Source organism: Nothoprocta perdicaria, unplaced genomic scaffold (genome assembly GCF_003342845.1).
Source record: "Nothoprocta perdicaria isolate Ctin4 unplaced genomic scaffold, notPer1 scaffold_111, whole genome shotgun sequence".
Taxonomy (NCBI): domain Eukaryota; kingdom Metazoa; phylum Chordata; class Aves; order Tinamiformes; family Tinamidae; genus Nothoprocta; species Nothoprocta perdicaria.
Window position 1 is genome coordinate 2,245,211 of NW_020454217.1, and position 21,005 is coordinate 2,266,215.

At 42.2% G+C, this 21,005-nt stretch overlaps 1 protein-coding gene across 1 annotated transcript in view; it reads right to left on the reverse strand.

Annotated features, from left to right (window-relative positions):
* BLNK (B cell linker) overlaps nt 1-21,005 on the reverse strand; it is a 79,792-nt gene that overhangs the window by 34,352 nt on the left and 24,435 nt on the right. Inside the window, exon 3 of the mRNA XM_026050985.1 lies at nt 20,648-20,694. Coding sequence (XP_025906770.1) covers nt 20,648-20,694 — 47 coding nt within the window. The remainder of the gene's footprint in view (nt 1-20,647; nt 20,695-21,005) is intronic.

Here is a 21,005-nt window from a genome sequence, read left to right on the forward strand (position 1 = left end):
GCAATGTTGTTTTTAAGAGAAATAATTGAACTAGAATTATACCAAGTGAAACTTTGGTGTGTACATCTTGGCTTGTGGAGAAGGTGAGATCCTTTTACAAGCTGGGGCATGCATGGCAGCTCCACTGTGCACAAGGGGAATGTGCACAACGCTGACCGATAAATATGCTTCTACATCCCATGCAAAATTTCCTTCAAGAAGCGCCAGCCTGGCTAAAGACACGGCAGGGATGCCCTGTTATCCCCTTCCCATCCAAGGGGTTCAGAATCAGCACACAAACTGCAGACCATTACAGCCTTCACATCTAGGGCCTCCTCTATGGATCAGAAGCTAATCACCTAACTACTTGCAGCAGAGCATCAGCTGCAACCTGGCTACCATTTTAATCACAGAGGACAGTAGGTTTCTTTATATATAGGTAACTGTCTTGAGAGCACTAAGTTTCCATCACATCACTTGCTCGTCATCTTAAGATGAGGCAAAGTAGTTACTTTAGCCTAATATTGAGTCTTGATACCATTTGGAAATTACCAGGTGATACATTAGAAGTGAAGTTATTGACTAACTACTTTGCCATGTGTCCCCTCCCCATGGATCCCCCCAGAGAGGTCTTCCCAGGGCTGGGGGGGGCACCAGGTTGTGCTGATGGATGGAGGGGCCACCAGCTCTTTGGCTGCCCTCTCCTCATTCCCCAGTAGTTCCACAGGAGGAAAAGGGCAGGTGTGAGGAAAGGCTGCTCAAGCTTTCCCAGGGAATATTGTGGAGACAAGTTCATACATTAGTGGTGAGTTCAAACACAGGTTCGTTCAAACACAGGTTTAAGAAGCCTTCACTTCAGTATTTGCTTACTATTTCTGCACACGTGCAGAGTTACTACTTAACTGTAATCTGGAATGATGTTTCTTTTCAACACATACAGAAAAATCCAAAATCATATGATGAAAAACCCTCTGAATGCCAATTCTAGTATACCATACACTAAAAATACTCTAGCAATCATCAGCTTCTACTTTTTTTTCCCCCGCCTTCTTAAACACTATACTTAAAATTGTTCTCCTTCACTTTGGGACATTTCTCCTTTCCCAGTTCCCTACACTCCGCTGGGTCTTTCTAAGACAGAGAAGCATGAAAGGGCAGAAGAGGTTCCTGAAGAGCTTGGGAAGCCCTTTTCCCAGGACACGGACCATCACAGCAGCGAGCAGCCAATTCCCTCTTCCCGGGTTCACCTGCCCGCGCCTCCCGGGCCGCGGGAGCAGGTTGCTCGGATTGACCCCCGAGCCTCGGCACCCCCGTGCCCGTTGCGGTGCCTACCTGAGCCCCTCGCCGGCCGGCACGGCGAGCCGGTTGAGCCTGTCCATGCTGGGGCCGCCGCTGCCGCCTGCCCGCCCGGCCGCCGCTCCGCTCCGCTTGCCCGGCCCGGCCTGACCCGCCCCCTCGGGCTGCGCCGCCACCTGCCGCCACTTCCTGCAGGTGCCTCCGGGACGGGCACCGCGGGCTGGGCTGGGCTCGGCTCGGTTGGGCTCAGCTCAGCTCGGCTGGGCTCGGCTCGGCACCGCTCCACGCCGTGCGGCGGCCCCGGCGCGCACCGCAGTTAAAGACTCCCGCGGGCGCCGCAGCCTCGCACGAGCTCGGGAGGCTCCCGGGGCTCCCGGGCCGCCTCTCGCGCTGCGGGGGCGGCGGCGCCGCTGCCCGCCCCGCTCCGGCCCGGGCTGCAGCGCGCTGCGGGGGCGGCTGCCCCGGGACCGCGGTTGGTGCTGGAAATGTCCCGGTAATGGGAAACGGGGCTCCCCCCGCTCCCTCCTGCAGAGCCCTCTCCGTGCCCTGGAGAGCGCCAGGGAGACGGTGTTACCAGGGGATGGAGGCTCTCTGCTTTTGCACAGCTACACTGTAAAGCGAAGCCCAGCCCGAGTGCCCCGTGGTGCCCGGCCCAGCCGAGGCTGCTGCAGATGCTGGGCTCCTGCTCTGCTTGTGCCCCAGCTCCTTGGTGCTCCCCCAGCCAGGCTGTGCCAGCTCCCAGCCCGGTGCCATGGGCGCTTCTCCCTTCCCAAAGGGTCTCCAGCAAAAGCAGAGAAAATTGCCCCACTGTCACCAGCCTTTTGAATGGCACTGTCTGAAACAGAAATGTTTCCTCATCCCCTTAAACTAAGGCAAGAGCAAATGTCAATCCAGCCCTGGCCATTCCCATCCAAGCTGGCAGGGACTGCTCCGTGTTCGATGGTCCTGTGCTCTGGGACCCAGCTGTTTGGTTGTCCAGTTGATCCCTGTAGGCAGCTGGCTGTTTCTGAGGGATGAATAGGAAGGTATTCCTGTTTGGTCTTTATCCTGGCAGACTTTTTGATGTATGTAGCTTCTGTTGTGCCTTTTCTTTCTATATTTTTAACTAGTCTGTAGCTAAGATTGCTCTATATCCTTAAATATACATTTTCTTTTTTTTATATATGATATATATCATCAGAAGGTATTTCTTGGGGAGATTCTCCAGCTATTTAAACTAGACTTCCACCTGGATGTGTTTCCTTCCCAGGGTGTGCTGGTTATAGCTGCTTCTTTCTGAAAATGTAGTGGCAAAACAGACTTTCCTGGTTAGAGCAGAAGATTGTCTAGAGGTGAGGCAGAGAGAGGATTCCACAAGATTTGTGTCTTTAATGACAGTATTGCTCTGATTTTGGCATGTCTCTGGGCTTTCAGCATGGGAGATGCTATATATTTCCTTACAGCATTCCTAAAGGGATGGCAACTATTGAAGAAATTACACAATTTGGAGTATTTTACAAGGTTCATGGCTTTAAGGAATAATATAATAATATCCTTTACTACACACATTTCTGGAATTCCAGCTTGCTTTATGAACTGGACACGTTGCAAGTTTATTCCATGCAAGTTATTTTGCAGATTAAGGTTGTGCTCCGGCAGCATGCAGAAGTGGGTGCAGATAACTTGCAGTGTCACCTTTTTGCTTGTATAATCTTGTCATATCTAAAGTTATATCAGAGCTTGGAATTTGCTCCACAGGCCCATGCAGTGGTTTCCCGTAGGCAAGGGCTGGCTTTTGCCTGGCTGGCACTCCAGATGCTCTAGCACCAAGTAACCAGAAGCAACACAAAAGGAAGCTTTAGCTCGGCAGGGTTCTTGGATCTGGTTCAGTGCCTGTGAGAGGCGGCCCCGGGAGTGGGCGGGATGGGTGTGCGGCTGCTGACGCTGGCTCCTGCCCAAAGGTCACTCCTGGGAAAGTTCCCCTTGCGCAAGGAGGAGGCTGCCTCCGATCTTGTGGTGCTTGCCCCAAGGCTTCCACTGGTCTTGTCTCAACCTGCCTGTTTCTCCTGTGTGGCCCAACACACAGCTCTTCCTCACTTTGATATCCACGAGCATCACGTAGTGCAAAAAAAAAAAAAAAAAGTTTTTCCCACTATTCCTGCAGGGCTTGTTTTCACCTGACCCTGGAAAGCTGTATAGGCAAAGGAGGTGAAAGCACTGCCCTTACAGCTTGCATACTCTGAATGCTTACACAGAATACAACTTATTTCTACCCCATTAGGATTCTCCTCTTCTTTTTTGGAGTTTCTCCTGGCCACCGCAGCATATGCAGGGTGTCTACGTTTTGAAATTGAGAGAAGGATCCTCCATCTCCCTAACCAGATTTCCAAACCAGATGGTGTGAACCAACACCTCTCTGGTTACAGTCCTGCAGTGGCTTCTCTCCTCTCCCCCAGTTTAAATGTGTGCCTGCACCTGGAACATTTGGGGCTAAACAACATAGATTCAACAACAACAAAAAAAAAAACCCTACAGCTTCCTTAGCATTTTCCATTCTGTCTCCAAATCTGCATACGTGTCCATCTGTCCTGGATTGACCGAATTTGTCTGCACAGGACAGGATAGGTCAACCGCTTAGCCTGAAATAGAGTGTACACCCAAGTCCCTTCAAGTGGCCCAAGGCCTCTACTTTTCCTAGCAGACGGTTTCAGAACCAAATTTCTGGCACATATTGTGACTGATCCTGCCTGTGGTCAAGAAGATTTTTATGTAGTCCAACACTGGTCTGTAAAGGCCTTTACTCAAAATGTGTGTGAGGAAAAGAGAAAGCTGAGCCATGCTGGGCATGCAGCTGATGCAGTGAACCAGCACGTATGGAGGTAGAAAGGGGCAGCTACAGTTTCCAGGGAGAAGGAACCCTGCCGTCCATTGAAGGAGCAGGTAGGGGAGAGAACTTCTTCCTTGTTACTTTTCCTGGACCACAGATGTGGTGGGTCTGGGCCCAGGGCAGGGAAGATGGGTCTGGGCATCACTAAGCTCCCATGAAGGACCTTCCTTCCTCTTCAGGAGGCCTGGGAAGGTCTGGAGGCAGTTATTAATGTCATCCTATTTTTGTAGTTGTCACCCCAGCAGCTGCCTGTCTTTGAATTCATGTGCTTATATGGAGAACGACAAAGAGGAACTGAGATCCAGTTTAGCGAGTGGGTGGCATCTTGTCTGCAACCTTGGATCATCCGAAGCTTTCCCAGCCACGAGCTCATGGGAAACTCCTTCCCATTCAAGAACACCTGAGGGGATTTCTTTCGAGGAACGTGTCCCTTGTGCCACCCCTGCACCCCCAGCACATCCTGCAGGTGACTGAGCCCTCTGTGGTGGCTGGGCCTGCCCCACGCTGCTGTGGCCTGGCAGATACCAGCAGCACCGAGGTGAGCCTGCTGGGCACCACAGGGACGCCTTGGTGGCCATCATGCAGGGCTGGCACATCGCACAAGGCGGTGACGTGGGGGAAGATGTTTTCCCGCTTGGAACAAGGCTTCATGCAGGGACATTCCTGCAGGACCGGTTTGCTGGAGCATCACCACGCAAGCTCGTTACCTAAATTGTTTTTGCTGATTTAACCTTTTAAGAAACATGTGGAGTCTGCTGGCTTTTGTGAATAGGTGCATAGCTGGTAACTTTACTTTCCTGTTTGGCTATGAAAGGTAAATTCCTGGCTCAATATCTAATGCAGGTGTTGAGGGGTTTGCCAGTTTGTCCAGGGTGGTTTATGGAATATCCACGCTTTTTAATTTTTGCTGCTCAAAAGGCCATTGAGATTTTTTTGCCTTATTAATACTTTGATAGATTATCTAAATGCTATTGAATTTTGCCACATCATTTTCTCATCACTGTGTGTACTGCGGCTTAGTCTGAGTGTCTCCTCAGTCCTCTCTGAATATGTCTGGGCAGTTCTACTGCTAAGCTCATAAATAATTTTTTTTGGAAAACATTTTTCTGTATCTTTCATATTCAGAAACTAAAATTATTGTTAACTCTCTGATATTATCTGTTGTTTCTTTCCCAGTGGCTCGTTCCTTGTCCAGACTTCTTCACTCTGGTGGCTTAAGAGTTGTGAAAGAGTCAAGACATGGTCAAAACAAGACACTGTGCAAGGAACTCAGCCTGAGACTGTTAGTACCTCACCTTTAGTAGGTCTAAATTTGTTGTGAATTATTGCCAAACATTTCCTGTTTACTATATTCTGTCTTTAAGATCGTTTATGATTTGACTTTGCTTCCCATAGTAAATAGACAGCTCTTGTAACACAGAAACAAGGTATCAGAAAATTTGTCTGAAGCAATTTGGTCCCTGGTGAATGGTGTCCCTAGATCAGAACATATTTCCTCCTGTAGAGACATCGTTATAGAGAAACCATTAGGCAAAATCCAGAACTTGCTTGCCCTCCGTGACAAGTCTGATGTTTTTTCTTGGCTACAGGTTTGTGTCTGATGCCTTTGATGACTGCTTTGTGTGCAGTTTAACGCCTTACAGTGAATAGTTTGTGTGATGATTTGGGGTTTGTCACATCTTCCTGCTGAAGCTGCTAATATTACTAATATTCATATTACGATGTTAAATGTTACATAACATAGCAATAGTACCTGTCTTCCTTTTAAACCCGTAAAGTTAGCAGCTTTTTGTAGAGACTGTTCATGTCCCACTTTAATGTAGATCATGGCTTTGAGCTGAGAAAGGCAGCCTGAGAGATCTCTGAGTTCCTGCTCTGGCTCTGTAGCCTGAGCCATGTCCCAGCCCTGTAACAGTGGGGCATCAGCATCACCCTGCAGCCCCATCCGCTTCCGAGAAAACCTAGGGAGATGTCCTGAGCTATAGAAATGGGGGAACTGGGGAGCCAGGCTGCGGTAGGTACTGTTGCAGCCTTGGCTTTCGGTTGTCATTTCTGAACATCTAAGATTTTGCACGATCAATAAATTTTGCTAAAATAAAAAGCTGAGAATTGTAGACCAAATCAAGTAGCATAAAAACATAACTATGAGGAAGTGAATAAAAATAACTGCAAATTGATTCATTTAAAACATAATCAATTTACACTAAATCTTTTTAATGTTTTATTTTTAATGACTTGAGGAGACTTGTGCTGCATCAAAGAATCTCAATGAGCTATGCATGGCTGTTTCAAGAGGAAGCTGTTTTTTACATATTACATTAATGCTCGTAGATACAGTCTAGTGCCTTTAATATACATAAAACAGCTGAGAAATTTGCTTTGAAGTAAGCAATCATTTGATAACAAGATTTCAATTTCATTTCTGAAATGTAAGGCTTGCTTTTTGTTCTCAGTCATGTTAGAAAACTCAATCCTTAACCCCTTTCACGTAAGCCCTGTCTTGCTGGGTAGCTAACATATTTACTCATTTTGACTTCTCCACTTCTGGGGAATTTGGAGAAGCTGAACATTTTACTCAGTAAAGGACAGCTTCATGAACTATTGCTTGGCTTTTCCTTCCAAAACATGACAAAAGAGCAGAAAATAAGTTTTCTTGAGTCATATCTAAAATGGATAATTAGGTAAAACACCTATTTTGCCTAGCTCAGAGGTACTTCTCTCTACCTGTCTTAATTCTCTCCCTGATTCCAACAATTCAAAAAGACTTCTAAAAGGTATTTATTCCTATGTAAAGGTCCCCAAAATTTGAACTTACTGCTTTAGTGCTACAGACATAGCACTAAAGGTGAGTACTTCAGCCACTGAGACAGAGTAATGTGAATATAAAGGTACTCAGTCTGTAGAAGTAACTTGGTTTGACCAGTCTCTGTTCACATGAAGGTCAGAAAACAGTTGCTACAGTTCTGTTTCTCAAGAATGTGGAAGTTAAGTGTTGAAAATAGCAAAAAAGTGACACCGCCTGAATCCAATCTGGGCTCTGTAAGAGGATTGCAGGACTTAATTTTGGCTAAAGCCTGATATTTCAAAATATTCTGTGTATATTTGATCTCTTCTGCTTTCAGAATGTCCTCAGGAAGACATGTCAGCAATATGCTACGGTGATGAGGAGAGCAGAGGAAATGGATTAGTTACCACTAGCCTGTCACATGCTGCTGGATGGGCTTAGAGCATGCTGATGTGGCTCTGAATGCAAATTTGTGGTGCTTGGTGCCATGGCAAAAAACAGCTCAAACTCAATCATTTCAAACAATGTCAATTTAGACGTAGTTCTGTTTCCCCTCTATTTTTATTTCACTTGATGCACTGCTTATTTAACTTACTGCTCAACGTCTCTTTACTGGTATTTGGAAACCATGAGTTTATGGAACATGACTCCTCATGCCATATATGTATTTATTACTTACTGATTGCTATAAGCAGTGCTATACATGTTGTTTAAAATAACACTCTTTTTTTTCCAGGCATCTTTCTTAGGTTCTCACTAATTAATCTGCTTAAATGGGTCTTTCCATTTCTGAAGTGCATATAGGCTATTTTCAACTAGAAAACACTGCTACTTGTGCAGAAAAAGTTACATGTGGGCACTTAGTTGTGTCTCAGCAGATGACAGAAAGGTACCTTCTTGTTGCTTGTTCAGTATTTTACAGTAGTAAAATTAGTAAAACTAAGTATTTTACGGTAATACTCATACATTTTTGTCTCATCATTGAGACTTGTCAAATGCTTAATGCCACAGTGTTTATTTTGGAAGACTCCTAGCAACTTCCCTGGAAATCTTAAAGCTTTAGTTTGATATCACTTCAGGAACTTAATATCTTATTTGAAGTTGCTTAAACAATGATAGTAGTAGTAGACAGAAAATATATTTGAAAATACAACTCTGGATTTAATTGAATGGCATTTGTTTTTTTCTAGCTCACTGCAGGAAATACGCAGTATATGTAGGCAGAAAACTAAACTATAGGGTAAGCAGAGATGTAAAAGCAGTAAATTTAGTAGGATTTTTTCATAAAGGGGCTTCTGAACAAACTCATTTTAACACCTGCACAGAAAATGCGCTTTGTTTCCCTGGGGACAAACCAACTGTGTAAAAAGCTACACTTCTGCTTTTCAGTTTTGCCGTCATCTGTTCCACATGGAAACACAAAATTTTTGCTCTTTCGGACAGCATAATTAGTTACTGTTTAAGCTGAGCTTTTCGAGGCAGTTCGAGGCCAGCTTGTCTTGGAGGCAGTGGTCTGGGCTGAGCCAGCAGCCAGGAACCCGGCTGCTGCAGCACTGCAGCTCCATGTGCTACTCCATGTCCTGCCTCTTCCAGTGGGACAGAGGGACAGTAACGAGGGGATCCATAACACCCACCTCATCTAGCTAGCAAATGAAGCAGCAAAAATGAAGACAGAGGCACAGGCTTCTCTGCAGCCTGGCAAAGTGACCTGGCTTCTAACTTTTCTCTAGGGCTTTGCATTTTCATCTTGTATTGCCAGAGCCCATTGGGTTCAATCTGGGAGAAATTTGTCCCTCTGTGCTGCAGTCTGGCTGTGGTGCAAGCCACCCTCGAGGGGACTTAGCAGAAGGGCTCAGCAGAGCAAGTTATTTGGCCCCAGGCTGAGAATAAGACCTGCAGAAGGATGGAGGAGGATGTGGGAGGAGAAAGTGTTTTCAGCCCTTTCATTCGGTGTGGGCCTACTCAAGCATCGCTCCGGATTCAGACATACATATTTATCACCCCTCTAAGCAGGGCTGTATCTCTGCTGATGGCATATAATCACACTGGAGAAGACTGCACGGTTTCAAAATTTCAAAATGGAAGGGATGCCCTAAAATGAGGTTATTTTTAGGTAGCGCCACTGCTGTTCACACGTGGCATGGTTCCACCAGCACCTGGCAGCAGCCAGAAAACCAGCAGCAGTTAAAGCCCTTCTCTCTTGCACTGCTCTGTAATGTAGCCAAGGAAAATGATTAGTCTATCTATTCTCTGAAATGACTTGGTAATCCAAACTGCTTTTGTGACCATAATAATTCCTGTCTGACCATGCTTGGGAAGAGTAAAACTACTTTTGTCTACGGTCTTTCTTACTTTCAGGTATTTCTGCCTTCTTCAGCCTGTGCTGTTCTGTTTCTTTGGTAGAAGGAATCACCTGGCTCTGTGTTTTGGAAGGGGCAGTAGCACTGCAAAGATGCTCCCAACATCCTTTCTCACCTAAGAGTAAAGTGATTTTGAAATATTGCCTTGAAAAGACAGTTTAGTGACCAGAGAGATGAAGGTATTTTGAGAGAAAAAAATCTCATTACAACTTCTCATTACAACTAAAAGTAGCAAACCAATATGTAAAATAATAAGACTCTAATGAAAGTTCTCTATTGATGTGGCTATGGCATAAAATAAATGCATGTAATAATCTCTTCTGTGGAGAAAAATATTTCAGGCTTATAACTATAGCCATGAAATTTGTCTGTTATCTCAGGCTGCAAACTTGGGAGTGGTTGCAAACATTATGTTTACAGTTGCTAGCTTTAATTGTATTAAGACCACCAAACTGTAGCAAATGAACAGGAGTGCCATATCATAACTGAGTGTGTTATTATTTTTTATGTATACTATTCTGAAGCATTCATAGTTGTAGCTAGCCCAGCATTTAAAAGGGTTATTTTGTAAGTCTGAGGCCGTAAAAGCCCATATCTTTATACTCCCAGGGTTTAGTAGGAGAAGAAAAATCTACATTTAATAGCAAAAACCTTGGGATTTAGAATAACTAGCTCTACTTTTTGGTCATCCCTTCAGATTTAAAATGTAAAATGTAAAAATACAATACATAAAATGTACCTAGGGAGAAGTGAAGGAAGTAAGAAAATTTGATAGAAGCCACATTTATGGAGGGGTATATCTGTGAATTTTAATATCCACTGCATTGCAGTAGCATACAGTAGTCTCATTCATAAACGATGATCCCTTTTTCGTTATATATTGTTCTAAAAGAGAACAAGGAGACTTCCTTGAGGAAGTTGCAATATAAAAAGTTTGGTCATTAAAGAAAATTCAATATACAAAGAAATAAACAGATTTTATATCTGTATATCTATATCTCTATATATCCAATATCTGCAGCAGGGACTTGGACATTTAAACCTTCTCTATGTTGTAGAGATCTGATTGGGGTTTAGGAATATTACATGCATGAAGATGTCCCGTTTGTTATTGCCACAATATTTTTGAATTTAAAGTTTTATGTTTATAAACAGACTCCCGACTGAACAATAGATTTCTGTGAATTTTGAAGTTTGTAATTTGAAGGTGATGAAAAGTATATATTTTTTGTATAGATTTTGCCATAAAATGTTTGTGTTGATTAGCAAGTTATTTTCTAAGGTAAGAGAACGTTTTAGGTGGAAATCGCAGATTTTTAAGGTGTATATTCTGTAGGGGCTAGAGTTTCCTTCAAGCCTTACTCTTAGTCTGCACCATCACTCAGCTCTCCAAAGAGTTTCCCTTTTTACAAAAAGGCTGAAAACAGCCTTCAGAGTATCAGGACCTTTGAAAGAAGTTTTAGAAACTTTTTTATTGTTGGTGCAACTGCTACCACCAATATATTCCCTGAATACTTGTTCTGAGGTTCGATTTATTTGTTCCAGCACTGTCCAAAGGGGTGTTAAAAACCCCGTGCAGCAACTGAGGTTCATATATCTGGATGTGCCTGTGCAGATGCAGTAGGGAAACCCTTGCCAACTTCTTATGTGCTTCCCTGGTGCATATGACCTTTATAGACCTTGGATCTCACTCAACACTGCTTTACTTTAAATTCAAGTAAAGCAATACTAAAGAATATCAGAGTAGAAAGAAATGCTGAATCAAAGGAGCAACATTTGGAGCTGCATGCGGGGGCTGCACAGGAGCCTTGGAGCTAAACTGTGGATGGGTTTCATGGTGATTTTGGGCCACGTTGTGGCCGAGCAGCATTTCATGTCTGCCCAGAAAATAGGGCTTTCACAGAAACTACTTTTCTATCCTGTGGACTCTGCAAGATGTGTAATAGACATAGAAATATGTTAATTACTGTATTTTTACATAGACTGGTTTGGGGCCATTTAGATCTCTAAACTTATTTATTCCTAATTTTCATTATTTTTAATGACGGATCCACCTTGATGACGATGGAGAAGTATTGCTGGAAAGGCATCACTGGAAATTGGCTACATTAGTTGTTTTTCACTGCTTGCTTAGACTCAATTTCTTTCCCTTGAAGAAAGCTGAAATTCAGTAGTGCTGCTGCGATGGTGCTATATCGTACGTATTTAACACTGCTTTTGGTTAAAAGTGGTAATAGTTGAAATTTGATTTCATCTATAATAGATAACTGCAAAGAGATTAGCAGAGAATAACTAGAAGTCTGTCCATGTGCACTGAAGTTGTATTTTATCAAAAAGATCAAATAATGGTAGGAATTATTTTACTCTGCTTTTTGTGAGCTACGTGTAGACATGGAAGAGATATAGGTGCTGGGTAAATACCTAGTTATGAATCATTTGCTATGTGCTACTTGTACCAGTAATCTAAAAGGAGGAAATCTGATGGTTTATGATGACATTTCAGGCAACACAAATAATCCTGTTAAGGTCTGCAATCTTGAGCTGTAAGATCTATTCATTAAAGCAGTGGCCTGGATGGGCCTTTTATTTTCTTGCTTTTCTTCAGAATGTTATCATTTGAAGGCAGAGGAATGAGAAGAGGAAGATAATGCTCTGATAAAACTAATTAAGTCTATCTGATGACTTTTATGAAACGTGCAGTAAGGCAATGAAATGGTGCAGTGTTTTTAGGTTATTCACAATACTGTGAGATAGTGTCATAAAATAATAAAAAGCAGTGAAACTGGAGAGTAGGGAACTAAATAGGAGAAATGACAGAGCTGTGGTAGCAGGTGCTTGGGGAGACTGAAACATCAGAAATGTGAAGAGGAAGCAGATACTCAAAGCTCCATCAAGGATATCGCCGACGGCTACTTAAATGTGGCAGTAGCTCAGGGTGGAGGAGAACAGAAAGTGAGAAAGCTAGTGTAGAAACTGTAAAAAATGTAGGATTTTCCCCAGCTTTTGACTATTAAAAACAGCAGGAGGTTGTCAGAGCTTGAAGAATCAAGCATGGGTTGTGGAAAGATAAAATAAAATGTTTTAAAAAGCAGATTCAGGCAGTACAGCTCTGCTGTCATTTTAGAAGTCCTTTTATTTTATGTCATCTCAGACCAAGCCAGCTTTGGGCAGGGACTGAGCAGCCTCCCCGTGCTGGCCCGCGGCCTTTCAGCCTGCTGGCTGTTAGGTAACCCGTGAGAGAGGGTCTGAGCAGCCCGGAGCGAGAGAGGGTCCGAGCATGCGGCAGGGAGGCCCATGCTGCTGTCCGCAGCGCCAGATGTCGGCCGTGCTCTGGCATTAAGACCAGAGCCTCTTGAAGAGTTTTCAGCATATCTGAATTTTTTACTTCTGAGATGAGTAAACAAACGTCAGGTTTTGAGAGTTGCTGTGTTTGCAGCGTGCAGCGGAGCATGGTGCCGCGGAATGGCAGCGAGAGAGCGGTCTCTGCTCCACGGGACGAGGCGCTGGAGCTGCAGGGCAGCGTCCTGCACGGCAGCTCTCCTGCCCTTGCCTCTGCCTGTGCCCCCAGCACATGCACAGGGATCTAAACCCCTGAAGGCTGGAGGAAACACGCGCAGGAAGTGCCTCTGAATCTTGATTTGACCACCATAAATGCATGCATTAATTTAAGTGCTTGTAACATCCCCACAGCGGCTCTCTGCTGAGAGTGTGGTGTCTGAGTTAGGTGTTGCAGAAGCATTACTGCTGTCCCCTGCATATGCTTAGGTGGCAGGTGCTACCAAGCAGGTATTCATCGGTGTAATTAGTGCAACTTCTACGCTGGCTTGGGCCAGGCTTTCAAATCTCATCCGTGTGATTAGTGCAACTTCTGCGCTGGCTTTTCCACATGTATCTTATCTCTTTTTCTCTATTTTCTTCTCCTTTCTGAGTTCAAAAAGAGATGAATGAAAGAGTTTAGTACTTTTTTACTGCCTTAGAAATAGTGAGTAGGTGGCCAGGCATCACAGTCAAAGCATATGAACTCGTGGGTGAAGCACTATATATCAAAGCGGAAAAGGGTGATGTTTTTACTCCCTATCACAGAGGTTAGTCTAAAGTGAGAAGAGTGAAGTGGCCTCTCCTGCAGAGAGCGGGTGTTTGTGTGGATAACATACGGTAAGTTAAAAAGTGTAATTCTCTCAAAAAAAATTAGAGGACTCCAGTTAGGAGATCTGGAGAAGAATGATCTTTTTTTTTCTGCACAGGGATCTTTGGCTGCTTGAGTTGAGGCACATGTGAGATTCAGCTAAAGTGAGCTTATAAATTAATAGTTCTTCACACTTCATTGCTTGAATGACCCAGAAGTTATTTTCTTCTGATTTTTGAGTCCCAGGTGCTGTGCGCTCTGCCTACCAAATGTGATTCTTTAAAAGGGAAGAGAGACCAGTGAATTGAAACTACAACAGCCTGTTCTCTGTGGTCTGCCTACAGCTTTGTAATAGAGAAAAGCAAAGTAAATCAACTGGCAGGGTGGAGGAAGAAGATCCTCTCAGAGTGAAGAACTGGTTTGTGAGTCAGGCAGCAGCTTCCCTGCCCCATTCTGCTCCTGGCTCTGTGTGCAAACATACACAGCCCATCAGAGCCCGTGTCTTAAAAAGCTGACCTATATTTTTTTCTTTGCTTTACAGTACTTAGAGTCACTCATGACCATCTGTTGATACCTAGGTAGGCCTAGAGCACTAAAGATAGATGTTTCTGTTTTCACTAAATTTAATGAGATTAAGCTGATTGTCATACACCTGAACTTTCCCTATTTTTGAGCTAGCATATGGTTTTTCCTTGGTTGCTGATCTATACTTATTCCTGAAGGAGTTTTAATATATATAGTATAGCTTAGCACTAGTTTGTCACACCTGTGACAATGTCCCTAAATGTCCCTAAATATGAGAACATGGTTTCCAAAATTAAAGAAAAACTTGTAAATTTATACTGTCAAAACCACTTGGAACAACAAAAACTCCAACTTTGCCAAGACAGTTTCCTCTTCAACCACTGCTTGAGTACTGAAGCCTGCTAACATTTGATTTGCTTCCATTGCTTTATGGAAGGTATTGATATACCAGAAAATATTTGGATAACAGGACTCAGAGAATACAACTTGTTTATTCTCAACTTTTGAAGAAGTTGTATTGCAACTGATTGTACCTGTTTCTCAAAGGCTGAGTCACTGTTTTATTTACAAACAGACTTTGTAAGTCCCTTGTGACTCCCAACAATACATGTAGATAAGTACCTGTTTTCTGTCTGCCAAATGCAGTTTTAGTTATGTATTTATTTTGGTAACACATAAAGGCTTGTAATCATAATCATTTCCTGTCCACTTATAAAAATATCTTTATGCAACTGCAGATGATGAAACTGTGTAGTAAGACAGACCACTGAAGTAGGAGTCTTGAAGCAAACACAACATTTGTTGTGCTTGCTTAAAATGTTGTTCACTTCAAATTTTGAAGGGGGGCTTCAAAGCAACCACGGAAGTTAAAGCTGTTGCCTGATCACTCATCTCTAAGAGTTTGTCTTAATGGTGAGCAGTAACAGATGCTGAGCTGGCAGGATCCATGTCTGTCATTATCTAAAAACTATACAGCACAGGGCTGAACATAAGGCAACATACACAGCTCCTCAGCTGGACTCACTTCTACCAGGTTAGCACCATGCTGACCAAGCTCGAATGGTGTCTCTGTTGGGCTTGGGTTTTGTCCTGCCTGGAACACCATCTGGGTGTTGGTTCTCAAAGCATCATTGGTTCTCAAAGGACTTGGTTCTCAAAGCATTAAGAAAGAGAACATTTTTTTTTCTGAGATATCTTCTGTTGGGTTGTAGTCATAGGAAAATGTGACATATAGAAATATTTTTTTCCATATTAAAAAAAAAATCATAAAAACCAAATTCACTATTCATCTATGGAAAAGGTTCACGTGTCTGGACTTAAACACTGGAGAACAGATTTTGCCAAGATGGACTATCATAGATTTTTTGCAAATCTCAAAAAATGTTAAAGTTTAGGGGAAGATTTGATTTGATTTTATTCTGTGTTAAGATAAACACCCATTTACAAATTCACAGAATTGGAATGTGTCTCTGTGTGTCAATATGACCAGATACTTTTCCTGACATTCACTGAGGAGCTTTGATAAGAAAGTTACTGTGACTATAGTCCAGGTTCAAGTCCATGCTGTCAGCAGTAAGGCCATGAAGCTTTTATGCCAAAGTCTCACTCTTCACTTTCTTTCAGCACTAAGTTTTGGCAAGACAATTCTAAAATCATTGTGTCAGAGACACAATATATGCTTAAGTTATGAGCAGGTCTTTCCTCCTCAAGTAACTCATATGATGCAAAAATCTCAGTTGCTAATGGCAGGGTGTGTAGGAAGCTGCTATAAAAACAGTGTCTGTTGCCCCCTTCCTGCTGCAGGAGGAGTATAATTTCTCTGCTGCTACAAGAGGAGGCAAGATGGAGCCAAGCAGATATTCCCTAGGTTTTCTGGCGAACTGGAGAATATCCCAAATTAATTCTAATCAGCGGGTAATGACTGCCTCTGTAAATATTTGATGCCTGAGTAGGTTTTTCTCACAGGTGGGATTTTGCCTTCTCATGCTAAAAAGGATTAAATACTATATAAGAGTGTGTTTTAAAGTAAAATTCATATAAAAATATATTTTATTTGGAGTGTATATTGCTGACAAAAAAGGTGCCCCATTATACATTTCTATGTCACTAGAGTGGTTAGGTACTGGAAATCTCTTTTGGTCTCTATAAGGTATAATTTCTATTACTTGGAAGGTTGCTGTATTAAGCGAGTTCTTCCAAACTTGCTGTGCTGGCCTTTTTCAAGTTTCTGAATAAGTTGAGATTTTTAAAGTGGCATTTCAGCTATACCGAGACCTAAGAAAAGCAAGGAGAAAAATCAGCAAATTTCAACTTATAAAACCATCTTCCTGAGTCAGCAGTGGTATTTAAAGGTAGCAGGATAATTTAAAATCTATTAAGGAATATCCTAATGAGAGGGGCAAACCTTTGCTGCCTGCTAAATATTTGGACAGAAGACATATGTTACTACTACTTTTTCAGCTTGGAACCTTTGCTGGGGTAAAATGGCACAAGATTTTGGTGCCTCTGCACCTCACGGACAGAGAGAGCAAACGCTCCAGAACGGTCGTCTTGCTAAGGTGCAAGTCCTCACGGAAACCCCACTGCTTTCTGTAGTACTAGTCCCATGATATTAAACTCTTTGGTTAGAGAAAATAGTGCAGAGACGTTAAGCAGAGAAGTCAGGAATTAAAATATCTCATAGTGAAACTGAAATTGTCACATCGCATACCCTACATTTATTAACTAGGAGCATCTCTAATAGCATCTCCACAAAGCTCCATCATCAAAACACGATTGAGAAAACTCTCAGCATTTGAAATCTGAATGACATTACAGTCCCTCAGCTAGTTATTTTATTTCCTAACTTTTGCTTGGTTTGATTCTTCAGTTGAACTATTGCTTTAATGTTTATGCACTTAATTTTGTGCTTTATTTAAATGTAACGGGAGATGTGTATCCTACTTGCAAATAACTGGAACAATCATTCCAACTAGGTACCTGGAGAATGAGCTAAAAATGCGTGAAAGGATGTGTGTAAATCTCAGTCAGGACTGGGATAGAATTGATTCAACTTGTGGCCGCCTCTCTACCCTTGACCTGTTGTCATTCTGGTGGCTTCCAAGCCTATAGTGGCTGCTGGCAGTGGTGCCATGAGCTGTTGCTTGGCCAATAACCACCATGATACTCTGCTCTCCTCAGTGCATCTCCCATATCCCTGTGGCCTCAAAGTTCCCGAGTGGAACCTTGGAAAGCAACTTTGTGGCTTCAATTTACAGTACAGTTTTATGGCTTTATGTAGTATTTGGGAAAATAACTTCATATCTTTTCTGGTGATGGAGAAATACTAATATTTCCATTCTGAAGATGAAATCATTGTATCGATCAAACTTCACTCGATAATATTTTGCCTTAAAAACTCTCCCCTGGCCAGCTACAAAGACGGTTCCAGTCCTTAACACCTGATATATTGGCCTGGAATAAGAGTGGCATTTAAATGTTGATAGCTGTAGAAATGCTGAAGAGTGAATTTTCCACTCTCCTTTTTAAGATTGCTTTCCTTAATGAAGGAATAAAAGAAAAAAGCGAGTGGAGGGAGAAAGATGAAAAATAAGTTAATGTATAATGTTTCTAGCTCCAGCAGTTTGAATTATACGAGTGCATACATTTCAAGTGGAACATCCCAACATTACAAAGATGCTTTTCTCATATGAATGGCTCTTACAATTCAGAATTTATTCATATGTCTCTGGAAAAGCAAACTGTGTTGCTTGAAAAATTTCAACTGAGAGTTATCATATCAAAAAATTAGAAAAAATAGAAATAAATTTAGAAAACAGTCATAACTACACATTTACTTGATTTATGAAGAGCATTTTTTTCTGCATATACTGTAAATTCTGGCAAAACAAACTTCTTGCTGCTTTTCGCAGCAGCAAGAAGTGGTAGATGTTTATTTCAAGACAAGGAATTAAAATGCTGCCAGCACCATAATTAAACAAAGCTTATAATTATGCATTTCTGTCACAATTCACCTATTATCTAGCATCTTCCATAAGTGCATGTCACACAGACATTCCATAGACATTCCATAGACAAATGACAGATGCAAGACCTGACACTTGGTATCTTGTCTGTGGGTGTAGATTTCCTCTTTAGCAGATAATCTGTCACAGCCAGAACAGGTTTCTGATGTCACACATATAGTAGAAAGAACATATTTGGTAGTGAAAGATTCCAGTTTTGATTTTGGAAAGCAGTCCCTAAAGCGCATGGGCTTTCAAGTTTGGTTTGTGAGGCATTTCTAATTGTATTAGCTATAAAGAAGGCCTTTCAATTTCATGGTCCCTGGGAAAGTGAAACTTGTGTAAGCTGAAAGTGTTGTGAAATAATTTCTGCATAAACATCTCATACTAAAGTCTTGAACTACTTATGCAAAGGAGACTGAGCTGTAATTATGTCTCTTTTTTGAGATGTGCTTCCAAATTATGAGTGCATATAATTTGATTACAGCTTATATGTCAGATTAGCTGCATATAGTTGTAAATTCCAGTCTTATTTGCACAGCTTAGTACAATATTAAATAAAGATACCAAGACAGCATGTCTGGAAAGTGCCTATGTTCCAGTATTTGAAATTGCTGTAGTATGAGGTTGATTTTGATATCTTCCTCCTGAGTGCTCCTGAATTTTGTGTGGATATCAGGGAAGAATGTTCCTGTCTTGCCTGAGATGCAGAGTGAAAAAGAGCAGTGTTGTCCACAGAGGGTGTGAGCCTGTGCAGTGCAGGAGCCAAGGTGGCATGGCCATACCTGGGGCTGTGGGATCTTCCAGCGGAAGGTAGAGCAAACACATGGCTTAGTTCACAAACTATTATAGCTTTCTACACTGTCTACAGGATGTCCACATCCTACTAACTAATCCTACATTTTCTCCTGACAAATTCCCTGCCTGTTGTAGAAGATTCTTCATGCATCTCCTTAGGGAAAAGTTACTCACCCTGAGGCATCTCCTCCCAAACTCTTTGCCTTTCCTATTCTGGTTCTCACTCGTGAAACACAACATGTTCTACCTAACAAGCAGAAAGACTTTGACAGCTGCTCTCACCTTACCTGGCAATTGCCATATTGCTTTTGATCTGTTCTTAGCGCTCCGATCCAATGCGGACAACCTGCTGTGCCTACAGGCTGGCACAGGCCTGATCACCTGGCCTGGGTGGATCAGTGTAGGCCTTCTCCAGTTAAACCATGCAAACCATTTGAGTGCTGGACACCTGGGAAATTTTGGCAGTAGCAAAATATAATAGAAACCTTAGAGAGAAACAGTTGGTGTGGGGGAGCTGAGATACACACTCTGCGTTTTAAGAGTTTATTTCTTTGGACTGGCTCTAGTCTGTCCTTTTTTCCTACTTGATAGCAAAATTCCTTTTGCAAAATTACAGAGTTCGTATTACAGAATCACAGAATTCCTATTAGAAAGTCTTTTACTAGTCCAGACTACCATATGAGAATACAAGGACTAAATGTTCATATCAGTAGAAGCCCAACTCCTGGCTGCAAATCAGTAGACTTCTAACTAACTATGTGTACTAGGTCAGATTCATATATATCATAGAAAGAAAGGTCACATCCCTGCTTAACTTCATATTCATGCTCTCTATAGTTCCTGTCAAAATGAGGTCCCATTAGACTTAATTACTCTGCAGGAAACTCCTTTGGCATTTGACTTATTCATCTAGTTAATTATTAAAATGAACCTAGGAGAATATTAACTTACACTCTGATCAAATTATTATCAATAGGAATATGATTTCGATGTGTAAAATGACCCTCAAGTTCCTAAGTTCTTTCAACTTTTTATGAATTGTGTGGGATTTGAAAAAAAAATGTTGTGGTAAATACATTTCATGTTTTCTCAGTTAGGAAAAAAATGTCTTACATGGACTAATAAAAGCTGTTGGGTCAAGTAGAGAAATCCACCTCATACTAAACTGAATTCTTTCTGATTTTATGGCCTCACAGAAAGAACTGCCTTGAGGAAGATTTGCAACTTGGACTTTTTAACTTTTTAAACTTTATTGTTGAAGTTTTGAGTCAGGCAATATTAGAGAAGATATTCTGAATTGACAGCAGAGACTTCAGTGGTTTGGGGTTAGACCTTTCTTAACTGCATAGCGTCTGAAGGTGATGGGGTGAGCAGTTTGAGTTTTGGCTGTGGTCTGCAATATTTGGCAATCTGTGATGCCCTTTCTGCAATATCCTTGCCGCCTCACAGGGCTGATTTTTTACCTCTCAAAAGCCTCATAATCCAGTGATTTTGCAATAACATTTGCATTCAGATATTCAACACGGCACATTGATAATCTGATCACTTAAACTGGCCCCTATGCAGCAGATGAACCAATTCTGAAAATGTGGCCCCATGTGCTCTGCAGCAGAATAGCTTCTGAACTCCAGGAGAATGAGCTTGTGCTTTTCCATGTGTCAAGCTTGTCCCTGACTGTTCCGAGAGAGCCCATGTGCTGGAGCTGCTACCAAAGACACTGCCCCCGAGCGTGGTTCTTGTAAACCTGCCAGGGTCTCTGTCCCGGGCAAGTGCCACCCCAGTCATCCATGTCCTTAGTGCAAATAGGCTACAAATCCCATTCTTCCTTATTTTTTATCAGTGAAACTGGCAGCATACAACACAGCATTAGACATTTCATGGAGATGCAAAAAAGAAAGCGATACTTACGGCTGGTGCATTGTTTTGAAACGGTTCAGCTCGTACTCTGACATATTCTGGAAAGAGAGAAAAGAGCTGTGTTATTTTAAGATCAGTTAAATTGAGACCAATGCATCAAGAAAATTACATATGACATTTTTAATGGCAACCTAAGCAAAGACCTAAAACTGGTTCTTATTTTTGTAGCCCCATGATGTCTTATCTTGGTTAATACTTAACTTGTTACTACTGGTGTTTTGCAACATTTCTGGAAGGCAGCACACACTGCTTTGTTAAAATGGAATTTAACCTGGCATGTGACGTATTACATTATGCTGGTTAATGAATCGTTTAAAATGCAAAAAAAAAAAAAAAAAAAAAAAAAAAA